The 18,753-nt window shown below is 41.3% G+C and overlaps 1 protein-coding gene across 2 annotated transcripts in view; it reads right to left on the bottom strand.

Annotated features, from left to right (window-relative positions):
- ABHD3 (abhydrolase domain containing 3, phospholipase) overlaps window positions 1-18,753 on the bottom strand; it is a 66,662-nt gene that overhangs the window by 9,827 nt on the left and 38,082 nt on the right. The window contains exons 5-6 of one of the 2 annotated variants that reach the window (XM_063451488.1): window positions 2,979-3,091; window positions 842-1,015 (exon numbers count right to left, since the gene is read on the bottom strand). In XM_063451488.1, coding sequence (XP_063307558.1) covers window positions 842-1,015; window positions 2,979-3,091 — 287 coding nt within the window. The remainder of the gene's footprint in view (window positions 1-841; window positions 1,016-2,978; window positions 3,092-18,753) is intronic. The other variant, XM_063451489.1, reaches the window with a different exon arrangement.

Below are 18,753 nucleotides of genomic sequence, written 5' to 3'. Positions count from 1 at the left end.
ATTTCTTCTATTTATTTTTTATTTAGTGATAAGTGATAACATACATAAAATCATACACACATACATTATATTAATTTAATAGCCACATTTGAATACACGAGTAAACTGGGGTTCCAAGATAAATGTACCCTGGAAAAGGCAAATCATTACCTTGGGTGAAACCTGTAGTTTACTTGTGCTGCATTTCAGCAGTTTTTGTACAGCCAAACTTAGCATAGAGGCATACAGCCTACATTTCTGTACTTAACTAGGCTGAGCCTAGTCTGTTGCCCACTATTCAATCGATACATCAGCAGAAACCCCACAATTGGAATGACCAGCTTTAAGCAAGTTAGCTCTTCTTAATATTATGCCCCATGAAAGAGTAAAAAAATTACAAATATTTCAAAATCTCCTCTCCTTGGCATCGGGGAAACGATCGTAAGGTAATGCGTGTCTTGGGTATTGTAATTCTATGCCAACGAATTCTGTTAGGTAAATGCAATTTTTGTTGTGTGTTTGTGAACTACTGTATAAATGTTAATGATAAAAATAAAATAAATATTATAAGAAAAAATAAATTCTAATTCTTTACATCCAATCAGATAGATGCCTATATTCAGCACAGAAGCAAAAGAAAAGCAATTAAACAAATATGGCAAAAAAAACGGCAAAAATAGAAGCATAAAAGCTTGATTAGATGTCCTGTACTAGAATTATTGCACCATTGGAAAATGTACCACTCTTTCTCTTTCAGCTCCCCTATAGTTTCTAGTAGCAGTTAGGGAGGTAAAAATCATTAGCGCAAGTAAATCTAATAGCTATAAATTATGTGATGCTGCTTTAAGAACTGCAGTCTCACCTGATAATTGAAGCCTGGAGACAGGTTGTTAAATAGTAATTGAAAAGTATCCAATTAATAGGTTTCTCTAGGACAATAGCAGATTCAAAAACTTCCCAGCCAGCTGAGAACACTGCAGCACCCCTTAGTGGCGTCTGTCGCCCAGTTTTACCTAGGTAATTCAGCAGCAGCATTCTAAACAAAGTAAATTAAAGCAAAGCAGAATGTTAGAACTATGCAAAAAAAATAATATATATCTACATATTTTTTTTTTTTTTTTTTTTTTTAAATACTGGGTTTTTTTCTCATTAAAGCAGCAAATAAAATCTAGCTAGAAAGTCATGCTCAAGAGATCATGCATATTGGAACTAGCCATAGCAAATTTCTAATGCATGGTTATTCATTGAAGTGTGAATTTTGTGAACTCAATGTGAATTTTTTAAATTTTAGGCCAATAAAACCAACCTGAAAGCCTGGGTTATTTGGAGATTAATACCAATTCTGCTGCTATACTCTAAATATGAAATTCTGTTTGAATTCACATTGAATTCCTGACAATTCACACTATTGTGAGTAACCCTAACTAAATGTAAATGCTAGCACTATCCATCTTATCTTATGTCATCTGAAAACATAGCCAGGGTATTAACCCCTATTCAGCTTACACATACATTAATAGACAGTACAGTGCCTGTCTGTATTTCAAAAAGCCGAACTAGTAATCTGAATGAATGAATGGCACATTCATTCGGTACACATTCGTTAGTTCGACTCACTCCCCTTAGATTTGATGGGAGTGAGCAGAACTAACGAATGGGCACAGAATGAATGTGCCATTTTTTCATTCGGATTACTAGTTTGGCTCTTTGAATTACAGACAATGTAATTTATTTATTTATAAAATATTTTACCAGGAAGAATACATTACGATTTCTCTCCTTTTTATATATGTCCTGGGTAATGCAAAAGAACGAACGGATAAATGAATCGCTCATGGAAGAATTACGTTGGGCGTCCATTCATTTGTTCGACGAAAATGCAGATATTTGTCAGAAAATCCATTTGTCCGTATACAAATGCCCAAATCTACCTTACATATCCCATAAGACTTCAAGGTAAACTCCCAAACAAATTATATTTAAAAAAAAAAATCAAATAAGCTCCTCACAGACACATCTTTCTGTAACAGATGAAATTGTGGGAAAAGTCAGATTTGAATAGAGGGCGAAAATGTAAACATTAACATTTGAATTTAGTGGTGTTAATTACACGATCTGAAGTTGATTGTACTCACATTTCAATGTTTTGAGAAAACTATATACATTATATACCATATTTATTGTAGCCTAAAGACATATGACAGCAAGTATTATTTTGAAAATGTCTTTTTATACAACTCAGAAATATGGGCTCCTACCAAACAGGAATATTATAAAAGAGGGTAAACACAAAGTTTGAAGTGGCCAGGGGCGTCGTTGGTCTGAGTAATTTCAGGTGATAACAATTCATGAAACAAAAATTTAATGCCATGTGTCTTAGTCACACAGACTCATACATGTTTTCTAAAGACATATTACTATGAGTCCTGTTGTATACAGGTAAAAGATAAATCCAAAAATATATAGCTGCTAGAAAAGAGGGACATTATGAGAAAAAAGATGGATTGTGGGATTTGGGTCAAAAATAGGGACATATGGTACTAAATAGAGATACATGAAAGGTGTGGACTTGAGGGCAACGTTCTAAATATCAAATGTTGTGCACTAAAGAGGGAGACCTGGGATTTTCCTTTTTTAGAGCAAGTTTGTCATCACAGCAAGGCACTTCACTGGAATATATACCCATATTTTTAATTTGTTTGAAGGTTTAGTCATTTTGTATTTTAACTAATGCATGAGGAATGCATACACTTGAACTTTAGTATAAAATACTGTTATATTCATGTATTATGCTAGACTACCAATTGAATCAACCATTTTTCACATGTACAATATACAATATACATAAAGTGTTTTGAAGTACTTTCATACTACTATGTATTAAAAATAAAAATAGTAAAATACGTAAGCCATGTTTTCTATTATTATTTTAATTATTGATTTTACAATGTGTGGTTTTGTTTCCAACAAATAAAAAAAAAAAAAGGAGACCTACTTACCCTCCCATTGAAACCCCAGCAGCCATAAGTGGGGCATCAGGATACATATTGTGTACATGCTGGATGACCGTCTCCAGGTCCTCCGTGTTTGCCGCACAGTATGTCCTTGGGGTCTGCAGAGGGAATTTACAGCAATAAGTCATGGTAAGCACAATGCAGTTCATGAAGGAGCAAATTACATTACAGGTGCACCTGCAGAACTATCTGGACATACATTCTTTCAAAAACCAAGTTGTAATATTCTCAAGATATCACAATTCATTGTCAACAACAGGATCTCCGTAAGAGGGAATTACACAATTTTAAGATCAAGGTTACTGAATCTAAAATTCAGATTTTAATTTGCTGATGAGTTATTGACTCATGTTGTAGTTGTGTTTAGACACATTTAATTTGCAGCCTTTGTTTTTAAATTTTTATAAATGTAAAAAGTATTTTTTTTTTGTGCATTTGGCAGACATATTTGCTCTGACTGTACACTGTTCCTAATAAAAAGTTCATCTGTTAAAAATTTTTTTTTTAAATTGCACCATAATTAATATGTGAATATTCTCTATACATTTGTTACATTGTATCATTATACAAGACATATGTATCCGGGAGGCAGGCAGAAGAGGGGCGGCACAGCCAGTGGGGAGATCAAAGACCTCACTCACTGGCCAGTCCTGTGTGGCCTGCATGGCCAGCGCTCAGATTGAGAAACCGTAATAGGTCTCCATCACATGCACTGTATTAGAGCTTTGCCGCAGCAAATAGAAAACTCAGATTGAGAAACCGTAATAGGTCTCCATCACATGCACTGTATTAGAGCTTTGCCGCAGCAAATAGAAAAGATTGACACTGGCCGGAAGGTGGTGTCTGCAGACATGCTCATCTCTCACCAGACAACCAGGGCTCATGATTCCTGCCCTCTCTCGCCCAAGGTAAGGCTCAAAAAGGGGAGGGAGTATATGGAAAAGTGGAAAACATTCAAGACAGTTGCCAATCTTGGAGTTGCCAAAAATGCAGTGGACATCACAGCAAAATGGAACCCATGGTAAGGCCTTCCAATTCTCAGAAAAATTGCAAACAAATCCCAAGAGTTACATCTTAGACTCTACAAGCCTCAGTTAGCATGTTGAATGTTAAAATGTATGACAATACAATTAGAAAAAGACTGAACAAGTATGGTTTGTATGGAAGGGTTGCCAGGAGAAAGCCTCTTCTCTCTAAAAACAACATGGCAGCACAGCTTAAGTTTGCAAAGTTGCATCTGAACAAACCACAGGACTTGTATAACAATTTAATTTGGACAGATGAGACCAAAGTGGATATGTTTTACCATAATGCACAGCGCCACGTTTGGTGAAAACCAAACACAGAATATATGGTGGCGGAAGGGGTGATGATTTGGGCTTGTTTTGCATCAACAGGACCATGGAATCTTGCAGTCATTAATTCCACCATGAACTCCTCTGTATAGCAAAATATTCTAGAGTCAAATGAGAGACCACCTGTTCAACAGCTAAAGCCTGGCTGAATTTGGATTATGCAACAGGACAATGACCCCAAGCACAAACTGAGAAAGTGTTGCAATGGCCCAGTCAAAGACCAGACCTCAACCCGAGTGAAATGCTGTGGAAGGATCTTAAAAAAAACAAATACCAGCAAACCTCAATAAACTGAGGCAACATTGTAAATAAGAGTGGGCAAAAATTCCTCCACAATGATGTAAGAGGCTAATAAAGTAGTACAGAAAACGATTACTTCAAGTTATTGCTGCTAAAGGTGGTTCTACAATCTATTGAATCATAAGGTGTGCTTAGTTCTCCATTTTGGCTTCATTTGTGTTAAAATCAGGGATGTCGAACATGCGGCTCCCCAGATGTTGCTGAACTACAACTCCCATGATTCTTTCAATGAAACAGATAGCCAGGGAATCATGGGAGTTGTAGTTCAGCAACATCTGGGGGGCCGCATGTTCGACATCCCTGTGTTAAATAAATCAAGACAGGGTGTAATAGGTCATGTGTTGTTGTTCATTTGAGGTTGTATTTACCTAATTTTAAGATATACTAAGAAACAGATGTAAAACCATATTATTCAAAGTGGGTGTACTTTCTTTTGCCCATGACTAAGGTTTTTTATTTTTTTGGGGCAGCCTTTTTTATCTTGCTATACTAATATGATGCTTAACTGCACCAGTCCACTTATAGATATGCCAAGATCTCATTACTGAAGGAGAGTGCCATGTTCAACTGAGAATACAGCAAAGATAGTTTGTTTACAGGGAAACTTCGCAGTAAAACTTTGTTTTCTCCAAACGCAGTACTAGAGCTAGCTATGCTTGGTATACTGTGGTGGAATCTCGGTAAAAATAAATTTAGTAGGCCGAGATTACCACGTGGCATGTGTACGTGCATATGCTGACGTATCGATCAGTTGGTTGCACGAGGCAAGATACGATCAGTAGTGTACGGAGCATGTGCAAGAATACAGGATGTAGTATTCCCCTCCTCCATTGTGCTGGACAAGCAATGCGGTCAAGCAGGAAGTTAATTCTTATTTGTATTGATTGGTCAAGAGAATGTGCGGGTGGAGCTTAATATGGGAGGAGTTATGTGCCTATATAAGGAGCCTGCACTATTGTCCGGGGCTCAGAACTTGTGGTATTTTGGTGACGTTAGTCCCTCTGAGTCCCGATCGGTGATCCAATAAAGAATCTCTTCCTTCCTGAAGAAAGCTGTGTCCATCTCTCTGTGCTTCGCTTCCGTCAGTTTCTCCGGTATCATTTGGTGCATTGGCCGGGAAGCTCATCGTTCAACGGTAGCTGAGAGGCAGAGGCGTGAGACGGTCTATCTTTGCCCACGTTCTCTACGGCTGCACCCCTGAACTTCTGCGTGGACCTCCCTTCGTCTCGGCGCCACTGGTCTGTTGTCCAGGAGATCATCGGCCTCTACGTGAGAAGTGCTGGGGTGTCCCCGTCGATGAGTGTGAACTCAGGTTCAGGAACGAGGAGGTAAGACAACTGCTGTTTTAGACGGCAGACCCACTAGGGGTATACCGATTGTGCGGTAGGCCCATCAGGGGTTTGAATTGTGTATGGAATCTGCCCCCTCTGTCGGAGGGAAGGAGCGAAGGCGCACCGCTCGATCGAACGCTCTTTAGTCAGACCGTTTGATTTTGTTAGTCAGGCGGGGCTCTGGTGTAAATAGCCCTAGCCGGACACCGGTGTCTTATCTAGACTAGCGTTCTAGGGTGTATATTTTGTTCGCTAGGTCGGAGGGACCGGGAGACTAAGCGGCGTCTGTGTAAATTCGGTTCGCTAGCTCTCAACCTATCTTGGCTAAGTGGGAAGGCGTGTAAATTTGGAACCCACTAGATTTTTGATAGTAATCGACTAAGGCGTCTGTGTAAATTCGGTCCTCTAGCTCGCTATATGTGGTGCTTGGGCAGTGTGGCTAACCAAAACGTATGTAGATTGTTTTTAGGTAGTCCATTCAAGGTACTGGCCAATAGTTTAGTTGGGAATTGTAAATGTGATAAAGATTGTTTAGTAAAGTGTATATCTTGTTAGATAGCGCAAGCTCAGCCGTCTAGCGAGAGTGTTAATAGTGTGTTGCTGTATTATAGTGCACGGTACCATAACCCTGTATATTTACTGACACTGTATATAAGTACTAATCATTGTCGTCCATTGCATGTTTAACACCATAACCACTAATAATTGTATTGTGACCTTAACTTGTGCTTTGACCTATGCTAACCGTACTGTAACCGCTATTTGTAAAAGACGATGTTACTGGGGTGTGTTATAGACGGGTAATTCGTATATAGAGAATTATAGCGTGGGTGACTGTATAGTTTCGCCAAAGGGCATAATATTGATTATCTAGTGACTGGTGTAACAGCTGTGTGTGTACGGGAATTCCCTGAGTGTTTATTGTGTTATTGTATACGTTTCACTTGGTAACTGTACCACGTGGTGCTGTTGCCAGAGGAAACGGGTGTGATTGTTGAATAGTACGCGTGCATAGTATTCGTTGTCAACGACGTTCCATTGATAAGTATGGGCGCGTCGCAGTCAACGATTCCGGATCCCTTAGGTTGTATGGTGAAGAATTTTAAAAAGGGATTCAAGACTTGTGATTTTGGGGTTAAAATGTCTCCTGTACGTTTGGTCACTTTGTGTACTAGGGAGTGGCCTACTTTGGTTGCGACATGGCCGCCACGTGGCAGTTTGGATCCAACTCTGGTACAGCGCTTACACGTGGCTGTATCGGGTAGGCCTGAACTTTACGGCCAGTTTCCTTATATTGATTGTTGGAGACAGGCCGTAAATGACTCGCCAAAATGGCTTCAGACATGCCATGAGGAGCAATGTCGCCTCATGGTAGCTAGGACTTGTTTGTCCACTAGGACTGGTGTTAGGCCCATTTTGGACACGCCCCCTGAGTCCGAGATCCCTTTGCCGCCCCCTTACTTTCCGTTAAGAGGAAGTGACGCAAATGCAGGAAGTCCTGCAACCCTACCCTCATTACCCTCATCCACTTCCGCTTCCTCCTCCAGTACAGAATCCACCCCCTCTCGTACTAAATCTCCCCTTCCGGAATCGGAACCAACCCCCATTAGATCCGAATATCCTGATTTGGCGCCACTGCAGACTTCCGGTCAAGCTTCTTCTAGCTCGACTCGAAGTGTTTTATTTACAACCTTTTCCCAAAACCAAGCTCCCACATCCCCATACCCTATTTCTCCCCGACTGGAACCCATAACTGACGCCCCTCCACGTAGCCCCATACAGACCCGACAACTGACCGGTACCCAACAATTAAAACACTATCAGATGCCTCTTCGTCTGAATCCTGGGTCAGCCTATATCGATGCCGCAGGCCAAATGGCACATGCTGACCCAGTCTTCGTATATGTCCCGTTCACGACAACCGATCTCTTAAATTGGAAGACCCACAATTCCTCGTATACTGAGAAACCACAAGCTATGACTGATCTGTTCACCTCAATAGTACAGACACATAACCCGACATGGGCTGATTGCCAGCAGTTATTAATGACTTTATTCAACAATGAGGAAAGGACAAGAATTAATCAAGCGGCCATTAAAGCACTAGAGGATAAAGCCCGTACTTTAAACCAAGCCAATCCATCAGCATGGGCCGCAACACATTATCCCAACACCGATCCCGATTGGAATGTAAATGGTGCTGATATGGTTCAACTCAGAGCCTATAGAGACGCTATAATTGCTGGCATGAAAGCCGGAGGAAAGAAAGCTATTAATATGTCGAAGACAGTTGAGGTGATTCAGAAAAGTGATGAAGCGCCCAGTGTCTTTTATGACCGATTATTGGAGGCATACCGCTTGTATACCCCCTTTAATCCGGAAGACGCAGATAATTCCCGAATGGTGAACTCCGCCTTTGTCAGCCAAGCTTACGGAGATATTAAGCGCAAGCTACAGAAGTTAGAAGGGTTTGCAGGTATGTCCATCACCCAACTAATGGAGGTAGCGAATAAAGTATACATGAACAGGGAAACAGAAAGTAAGAAAGAGGAAGAGCGCAAGATGCGTAGAAAGGCAGATATGTTAGCGGTAGCGATCGCAGGCGTAGATAGACGGGGCCCAGATAGAGGCGATAGTAAGTGGAATGAGGAACCTCTAAGTAGAAATCAGTGCGCATACTGTAGGGAAGAAGGGCATTGGAGAAATGAGTGTCCTCGAAGAGAACAGTGTGAGAGAGACAGACCTAGGACAGGTTATGGAAACTTTAGAGGCAGAGCGAGAGGTAGAGGAGGCCCCGGAGGGAGTAATGGTAATAGAGGGAGCAATGGGAACAGAGGAAGTGTTAGGGAAGATAGGTATTTCCCAGCAGCGCAAAGGTCCCGCGATAGAGAAGGCAGGGACTTTGTAGGATTGGCTGACACGGTCATGGAGGACTATTGATACCGACCGGGCTCCATCCCCCTTGGTCGAGCGGAGCCTATGGTCGATGTATCAATAGGGGGAAAAAGGAGTGCGTTCATGATCGACACTGGTGCTGAACATTCAGTGGTGACTAATCTAGTTGCTCCTCCATCTGGAAGGACTATTACTGTAATAGGAGCAACTGGAAGAAGTGCTGAAAAACCGGTTCTTAAAAGTCGACTCTGTACATTGGGAGGCCACGTAGTAAAACATCAATTCCTTTATATGCCTGAATGTCCAGTCCAATTGCTGGGACGTGATATGCTATCAAAACTACAAGCGCAGATTACGTTCCTACCAAATGGAACAACATCCTTAAAGTTTAATGGACCTTCAGGTATTATGACATTATCCGTACCAAAGGAAGAAGAGTGGCGACTTTATACAGCGTTGATTAGCCAAAACCCTAGGAGTGATGAGTCATTATTCAACATACCAGGAGTTTGGGCAGAGAACAACCCACCAGGACTGGCCCGCAATATTCCACCTATTAAAATTGAATTAAAACTTGGGGTTTATCCAGTAAGCCTAAGACAATACCACATCCCGCAGAAGGCTAAGAAGAACATCCAATCTTATCTGGATAAGTTCATACGGTATGGTATCCTAAAATTCTGTACTTCCCCCTGGAACACCCCATTGCTGCCTGTTCAAAAGCCCGGTACAGATGAGTATCGACCTGTGCAGGACTTGAGAGCAGTCAATGATGCGGTTGTTAGTATACATCCAGTTGTACCCAATCCATATAACCTGCTTGCTTTAATTCCGGGCGGGGCTACTTACTTTACAGTCTTAGACCTCAAAGATGCCTTCTTTTGCCTCCGAATTGCCGCAGAAAGTCAATGTATTTTCGCTTTCCAATGGGAGAACGCTGTAACGGGCTCAAAACGCCAAATGACCTGGACAAGACTGCCCCAAGGGTTTAAAAATTCACCTACCCTATTTGGTTCAGCTCTAAGTCAAGATCTACTGGATTTCGAGTCCATCCCAGGAGAGTGTGTATTGTTACAGTATGTAGATGACTTGTTGATAGCAGCAGTTACAAAAGAAATCTGTCAGCAAGCAACGCACGATCTACTACACATTCTCTGGAAGGCAGGATACAAGGTGTCTAGAAAGAAGGCTCAGTTGTGTTTGCCAACTGTCAAATATCTGGGATTCCATATCTCTGAAGGTCAAAGAATTATGGGGCCAGAGAGAAAAGAAGCTGTGTGCCAAATACCGATACCCAAGAATAGAAGACAAGTGCGAGAATTCTTGGGGGCAGCAGGCTTCTGTAGGATATGGATTCCCAGCTACGCGATACTGGCAAAACCTCTGTATGCAGCTATCAAAGGTACAGAGCACGACCCCTTCTTATGGACCCAAGAACAGCAAACGGCATTTGAAGATGTGAAGAAGGCTTTGATGAGTGCCCCAGCATTAGGTCTACCTGATCACACACGACCATTCTACCTGTATGTACATGAGCAAAGAAGAATGGCTGTGGGAGTATTGACACAGTACTTGGGAGCATGGCAAAGACCTGTTGCCTACATGTCTAAGCAATTGGATGCAGTGGCCAGCGGACTTCCACCTTGTCTAAGAGCCGTAGCTGCAGCCGCCCTGCTAGTAGCTGAAGCCGATAAACTCACTCTGGGTCAAGAACTTTATGTACGAGTCCCACATGCAGTACAGACGTTGTTGGATTACAAAGGAAATCATTGGTTTAGTAACAGCCGCATGACCAAGTATCAAGCAATGTTGTGTGAAAACCCAAGAGTGCATTTAGAGACTGTAAACACCTTAAATCCAGCTACCCTTTTGCCACAACCTACTGAAAGTCAACATGATTGTTTGGAAGTAATGGATGAAGTATTCTCAAGTAGACCAGATCTTCGTGATTTTCCCATCCAGAACCCCGATGTTCAATATTATACCGACGGCAGTAGTTATGTGAAAGAAGGGATCCGCTATGCAGGATATGCAGTAACAACAATAGACAAGGTGATAGAAGCTCGGCCACTGGCGAAAGGAACATCAGCACAAAAGGCAGAATTGATAGCACTGACACGAGCGTTACAATTGGCTGAAGGTTTAAGAGTGAACATCTACACGGACTCCAAATATGCGTTTTTAACCACTCATGCCCACGGAGCTTTGTATAAAGAAAGAGGACTACTGAATTCAGAAGGCAAAGAAATCAAGTACGCAGCTGAAATCCTACAACTATTGGAAGCAGTGTGGGAGCCGAAAGAAGTCGGTATCATACATTGTCGAGCGCATCTGAGAGGAGATGGTGATGTAACCAAAGGAAATCGGATGGCAGATAGTGCAGCTAAGCGTGCTGCTGAATCAGGAAGACAGGAATATGTGGGGCATATAGCTGCTCTTATACCAACTCCACTGTCCCAATGGACTCCAGTTTATACAGCTCAAGAAGAGGAGTGGTTAAAGACTGAACAATGAAAGTATTTGGAGAACAAGTGGTATCAGCTAGAAGATGGAAGAATAGTCATACCAGCATCACTAGCAGTAGAAATTGTCCAAAATTATCACAACGGGACACATTCTGGGAGAGACAGCACAGAAGAATCTCTCAGAAAACATTTCTACATACCAAGATTGTCCAACTTGACTCAGGCCATTGTACGAAGATGTGTAACGTGTGCTAAAAATAATGCAAGACAAGGACCAGTAAAGCCACCAGGAGTCCAGTTTATGGGGGGACTCCCCATGTCCGATTTACAAATTGACTTTACAGTGATGTCGGGTGGACATCGTTACCTGCTGGTAATTGTGTGCACCTATTCAGGCTGGGTAGAAGCATGTCCTACTCGTACAGAGAAAGCAGGAGAAGTTGTGAGATTCCTGCTACGAGAAATAATACCCCGATATGGACTACCCTGTTCTATAGGATCGGACAATGGTCCAGCTTTTGTTCATCAGTGCCTACAACAACTGACTCATATGCTTGGTATAAAGTGGAGGCTTCATACAGCATATAGACCCCAGAGTTCTGGTAAGGTAGAGAGAATGAATAGAACTATTAAGAATCAGTTGGCTAAAATGTGTCAGGAAACCCAACTTAAGTGGAACGTTCTCTTACCCATAGCTCTATTGCGAATCCACAGTACCCCTACCAGAAGGATGGGCCTCTCTCCTTTTGAAATCATGTATGGGCGACCACCTCCCGTACTCGGTAACTTAAGGGGGGACTTAAGTCAGTTGGGAGAAGGAATTACCCGGCAGCAGGTTGTAGAGTTGGGTAAGACTATGGAGGAGGTACAGAAATGGGTAAAAGATAGATTACCTGTGAATATTTATCCCCCAGTTCATAGTTATCATCCAGGAGATCAAGTGTGGATTAAAGAGTGGAATAATGTACCGTTAGGGCCCAAGTGGAGAGGTCCTTATGTTGTTCTTTTGTCTACCCCTACAGCAATAAAAGTAGCCGAAGTGACTCCGTGGATACATCACTCCAGGGTTAAACCAGCAGCAGTCGATTCTTGGCAAGTTACAGCAGATCCAGAGAATCCCTGCAAGATCCGGTTAAAACGCACGACTCAGTCGGAGTAACGAGGAACTATTGTGGATTACAAATTTTATTATTTTTGGGATTTGGTGCGTGAGTGAGAAGGCCATAATAAAGCCTGTCCGCCCACCGACGTATAGTATATAAGCCAGGGAAAGTCTCGAAGGGACTCCTGTGAAGACGAGCAGAACTCCATTCCCTGCAGCCCTTACATCCTGGAAGCTGAGGTGCCTTCGCACGGACGAAGACTGAGGATGACGGCGAAAGATGTGTTGATGATAATGTTTATTTATGTGTATTTTTATATTCAGGAAGGTAGAGGTACCGACACTCCTAGCTGTGAGGTATGCATTAAGACTACAAGAACAGGTAACCATATTTCCCAAACCCTAATTTGGCATTCACAATACGAGTGTAAAGGAGATGTATCGAGATGTAGATACCTAAATATAGACTATAGTGTGTGCCATTTAGGAATAGGAGAACCTAAGTGCTTCAGTCCAGAGTATCAACCCCGTACAATTTGGTTGACTCTCAGGAATGGAGATCCTCAGGGGACCCTAATTAATAAGACAGTATTAGAATCCGTACATTCTTCGGGTGTTCTGCTATTTGATGCGTGTAAGGCGATATCAAGTGGTAGAAAGCCGTGGAATGTATGTGGGGATCTTAGATGGGAGAGGACGTATGGGTCTAATGATAAATATATTTGTCCCAGTAGTAAAAATAAATATGTGAGTCCTAGATGCCCAAATAAAGACTATAACTTTTGCCCATATTGGTCTTGTGTGGGGTGGGCAACTTGGGGACAGACAGTAGACAAAGACATGATAGTGACTAAGTTGCCTACCAGCCCATATTGTAAGTCTATGGAATGCAATCCCATACATATACTTATAAATAACCCCGATAAGTTCTTAGACAAATATGGTAATTTATTTGGGTTTCAAATATACGGGACGGGTTTAGATCCTGGGACAGTATTGTTTATAGGGATAGAGACTGATACGGTATCCTCCCAAACTCATCAAGTATACCATTCCTTTTATGAAGAGATGAGCATAGATAATAAGATCCCCCATAATGCTAAAAACCTGTTCATTGACTTAGCTGAAAGTATTGCCGGTAGTCTTAATGTTACCAACTGCTATGTGTGTGGAGGTACTAACATGGGAGACCAATGGCCTTGGGAAGCAAAGGAGGTAATATCCGGTTCTGAGGCAGTTGACCAACTAATATCTACACAAGCCGATTATCATAGGAGTGTTAGAGGTAAATCTGAGTGGAGATTAAAGACCTCCATCATAGGTTATGTTTGCATAGCAAGGAAAGGAATAATGTATAATACTTCTGTAGGAGAATTAACTTGTCTAGGGCAAAAAGCTTATGATGATGATACAAAGAATACAACTTGGTGGTCGGCTTCAAATGTCTCAGAACCATCTAACCCGTTTGCTAGATACGCCAATTTAAAGGATGTGTGGTTTGATTTATCCATCACATCTACCTGGAGAGCCCCAGCAAATTTGTACTGGATCTGTGGTAAGAAAGCCTATTCGGAGTTGCCACAGGACTGGGAAGGGGCATGTGTGTTGGGTATGCTCAAACCATCCTTCTTCTTGTTACCTATTGAAACAGGTGAGACTTTAGGTGTTAAAGTGTATGATGTGAATCATAGGAAGAAAAGGGGACCCATAGAGATAGGCGCCTGGGAAGATGATGAATGGCCTCCCCAGCGTATCATAGATTATTATGGGCCAGCCACGTGGGCAGAAGATGGTACCTTTGGTTATAGAACCCCTATTTATATGCTCAACCGTATTATAAGATTACAGGCGGTGGTTGAGATTATTACTAACGAGACATCACAAGCGCTCAATCTTCTAGCGAAGCATAATACCAGGATGAGGACAGCAGTCTACCAAAATAGATTAGCCTTGGATTACCTTTTGGCAGTAGAGGGAGGTGTATGTGGGAAGTTTAACCTGAGCAATTGCTGTCTTCAAATAGATGACGAAGGGCAAGCAATAGCTGAGCTTACTAGCCATATGGTTAAACTAGCGCATGTGCCTACTCAGGTATGGAAAGGGTATAATCCAAGTAGTTCGTTTGGTAGCTGGTATGAGTGGTTTGGAGGGCTTAAGGCAGTGGTAGGTGGAGTCCTACTGATTTTAATGTTGTGTCTACTCCTGCCGTGTCTTATACCCTTAGTAGTTAGGTCTGTGCAAAGCCTGATAGAAAATATAGCAGAGAGGAAGGCTGCTGCACAGATAATGGCAATTTATAAGTATAAGGCTCTAGATCAGGGAGAACCAATGCAGGAAGATGAGTGTTGAAGATTCACATCATAAGTTAAGTCTGGTCTGGTTCAAGGTAACTTGCGGTGTATGCAAACTAAGGTTAAGTGATGCCTCAAGTAATTGTGAAATATCAAGAGGCATCAAAGGGGGGAATGTGGTGGAATCTCGGTAAAAATAAATTTAGTAGGCCGAGATTACCACGTGGCATGTGTACGTGCATATGCTGACGTATCGATCAGTTGGTTGCACGAGGCAAGATACGATCAGTAGTGTACGGAGCATGTGCAAGAATACAGGATGTAGTATTCCCCTCCTCCATTGTGCTGGACAAGCCATGCGGTCAAGCAGGAAGTTAATTCTTATTTGTATTGATTGGTCAAGAGAATGTGCGGGTGGAGCTTAATATGGGAGGAGTTATGTGCCTATATAAGGAGCCTGCACTATTGTCCGGGGCTCAGAACTTGTGGTATTTTGGTGACGTTAGTCCCTCTGAGTCCCGATCGGTGATCCAATAAAGAATCTCTTCCTTCCTGAAGAAACCTGTGTCCATCTCTCTGTGCTTCGCTTCCGTCAGTTTCTCCGGTATCAATACGATGAATTCACCTAGTGTTGGTAATTACATTTTATTATATCCTAACACTATGATGCATGGTTCAGTTCTGTATAAAGGAACATCATTGGGATAGGCAAGGAGTTCAGGATGCAAGTAACAAAACACATTTTTCTTTACAGGAAACAGTCACTTCTCAGGATATCTAACATTTTGTTTTATACATTGTTTGTTTCTCTGTCTTTAATGTAATGTGTGCCCTGTTGTGCCAGGACTGAACAGGATTGTGATACTAGTTGTTTAAAAGAAAAGGGATCACTACATGAAAATCATGTTAATACAAGTTATAAGTGATTTTTCATGTTTTAGTCAGGGGTATAAATTCCTGAGAAGTGAACGTTCTTCTTCAAAATGATTCGACCATCTTTAAAACTTGGGTCTCTACAATTTTACCTTCATAGTACTTTTTTTAAATCTGTGCAATGCTTTTGTAGATATTAAAGGATTAAGGATTTAACATTACACTGAGGATCAAAAGTAAGATGCTAATGTTCTAGCTAAATTCGGATTAGTCAATGCTGCGGTACCAGAAAATTGAAATTCAAGATTACACATCGTCACTTCAAATGATTTAAGAAAGAAAGAAAATAATTAAATAAATAAAATCCAAATTTAATAGAAGATTAGCACCTTGGAACAGTACAAAATTAAATGCCAACCAGGAGCTTAGCATACCAATATAGTTTAAGCTGATTATACAAACATAAAGTCTCACACTGGAGATGTATTTAGTTAATGGACCCGAGCAGTATTTGTAAGGATTTTGTGTAGTTTTCCACAAAACGACATTGTGGTCAGTGCCACAAGGAAACAGAGTTAATGGTTTTCATTGACAGACATTAAATTAAATTTGCATTTCAATGGATAGCTAAAGAATAGAGTGATTTAGGGACAGTGTCCAATCACATACCTCCTATTTTGTACATAAATAAGGTTTTTCTTTTAGTTTGATGTGTTTTGGACTTCAGACAAGTAACGATTACTGTAACCAAACATGCCCAGGCTGCTTTTTACACTTTATAAGATGGATTCACAAACGCACAAAGCTATTCTACATCATAAAGTGAATATTATGTTACATTAAATGTTATGTAGCATTTAATCTGCAGATCAGAAACAGGTCTCCTTGTTGGGAACATGTTTCTATTAAGCATATTTAATTGCTGTCCATTTCATCGGTATGGCAAAATGTATTATATATCTGTGAAGCAGGAGTGTTCGTATAACAGAAAGGAATTTCTACCTGAGATTTAAAAATGATCTATACTTGCCATTTTTAGAAAAAAAACTGTCAAGGATGGTCCAACCACCACATGAAGCCTTTAACCCCTTAAGGACACATGACATGTGTGACACGTCATGATTCCATTTTATTCCAGAAGTTTGGTCCTTAAGGGGTTAAGGGAAATTTTTCAGGTATACAATGAAATAATCTGTGCAAACCAAGAAATAGGAATATATATTTTATGCAGCTAATCTTCCCAGGCAAGTGTATCCCTACGGATAATTCTATAGCCTTGGATGAGACAGAAAAACATCTGACAAATTAAACTTTGTCTGTCGTCAATGATATGGGTATGTGCTACAACAACCCATCTCAGAGTGAAGCAGGAAAAGACATGGTAGAACAGAAATAAATACATAAGTCTCAAATATATGGTCTTATTGCATTTATGATAGCTGTCTGGACTGTCTGATGTGCTTTGTGCAGCTACTGTCCTTCAGACCTACCATCCACACCAGATGTGTCATGTGGGAACTTTGGTCTAGGATGTGAGTGTGGGGCTGCTTCAGATATATGTCACCTTAAGGCATCTTCTTCTGTGACATTAACATAGTCTCCCAGCATGGGAATCACCACCCGCATTATATTCAGGCATGAGTCGAATAGAAGCACCTTAACTTCCTCTTTAGATATGTAGAATATTTATCTTCCACTGAGGACACGTTATATAGCCTGAACTTTGCCATAAATCTGCCATGAGCATCCTCTTCCTCTTCAGGTCCTTCTGAATAGGCAGACTTAGCAACCTACACAGCCATAATATTAGAAAGGGGCATCTCGGAGCACATGTTAGAAAACCTCTGACATGTTGGCAAATGTCATCGTTTCTAAGACAATCTACCTATTATGTAGTGAGCATTTGCAGATCTGTTTTGTTTTGTTTGTTTTTTCTGGATTTTTAAAGCATTTTTTAAAACATTTGCATTACAAAGAAAAATGAAAGCTTGAAAAAAATACTCGTTTGGAGACAATATGTTTCCTTTTATTGTCCAATAAATCTGCCTTGGACTTCTATAACGTTCCCAGTCTGACGTTTTTTTTTTTTTTTTTAAAAACATCATAATGGTTACAGTGCAAGAGTTGCACCATTCCGAGGCAATTAGGCTCACCACTCATACTTATCCATGTGCTATGTAAAAGGCTGCTTGCCACCCAAAACACAACACAGAAGGGAGACAAGATGTGCATCAGTGCAGTGCTTACAAGTTTGTGCATACAACCTGGACGACATTGAAAGGAGTACACATACGGTAAACTGCCACTTGGACATCTACGTCTCACAGGTGGAGTTTGGCTAGTGCATTTTTTAAGAAAACAGGGGCACTTATCAGGTCATTGTAAAATAAGAGTTTATAGAAGGACTTTATAGGAACTCCCTGGGCCTGGTTGATAAATCATGAAACGAAATGCTTAGCTCCAGATTATCACAGCTGGCTTTATTTCATTTCAATATCGTTAAAGCCTACCTTTAAAACTAACTGCCACACAGGAGCAGTTGGTTTTACTGTTCATCCAATGAGGTACACTGGTAAATATGTGTCCAGTAGTGATGTCGCGAACATAAAATTTTCCATTCGCGAATGGCGAACGCGAACTTCCGCAAATGTTCGCGAACGGGCGAACCGCCATAGACTTCAATAGGCAGGCGAATTTCAAAACCCACAGGGACTCTTTCTGGCCACAATAGTGATGGAAAAGTTGTTTCAAGGGGACTAACACCTGGACTGTGGCATGCCGGAGGGGGATCCATGGCAAAACTCCCATGGAAAATTACATAGTTGATGCAGAGTCTGGTTTTAATCCATAAAGGGCATAAGTCACCTAACATTCCTAAATTGTTTGGAATAACGTGCTTTAAAACATCAGGTATGATGTTGTATCGATCAGGTAGTGTAAGGGTTACGCCCGCTTCACAGTGACAGACCAAACTCCCCGTTTAACGCACCGCAAACAGTCCATTTGCACAACCGCAAACTCCCCATTTGCACAAGGTTGGATACCAAGCTAGCCATGTCCCGTTCCTTGTCCTCACTGATGTCATTGAAGGTCTCTTCCTCCACCCAGCCACGTACAACACCAAGGGTCCCCGAAAGGTGACAACAAG

This window comes from Pelobates fuscus, chromosome 4, assembly GCF_036172605.1.
Source record: "Pelobates fuscus isolate aPelFus1 chromosome 4, aPelFus1.pri, whole genome shotgun sequence".
Classification (NCBI taxonomy): Eukaryota; Metazoa; Chordata; class Amphibia; order Anura; family Pelobatidae; genus Pelobates; species Pelobates fuscus.
Note: the sequence above shows the minus strand (reverse complement) of the source record. Positions and strands in the feature narration are given on the sequence as shown.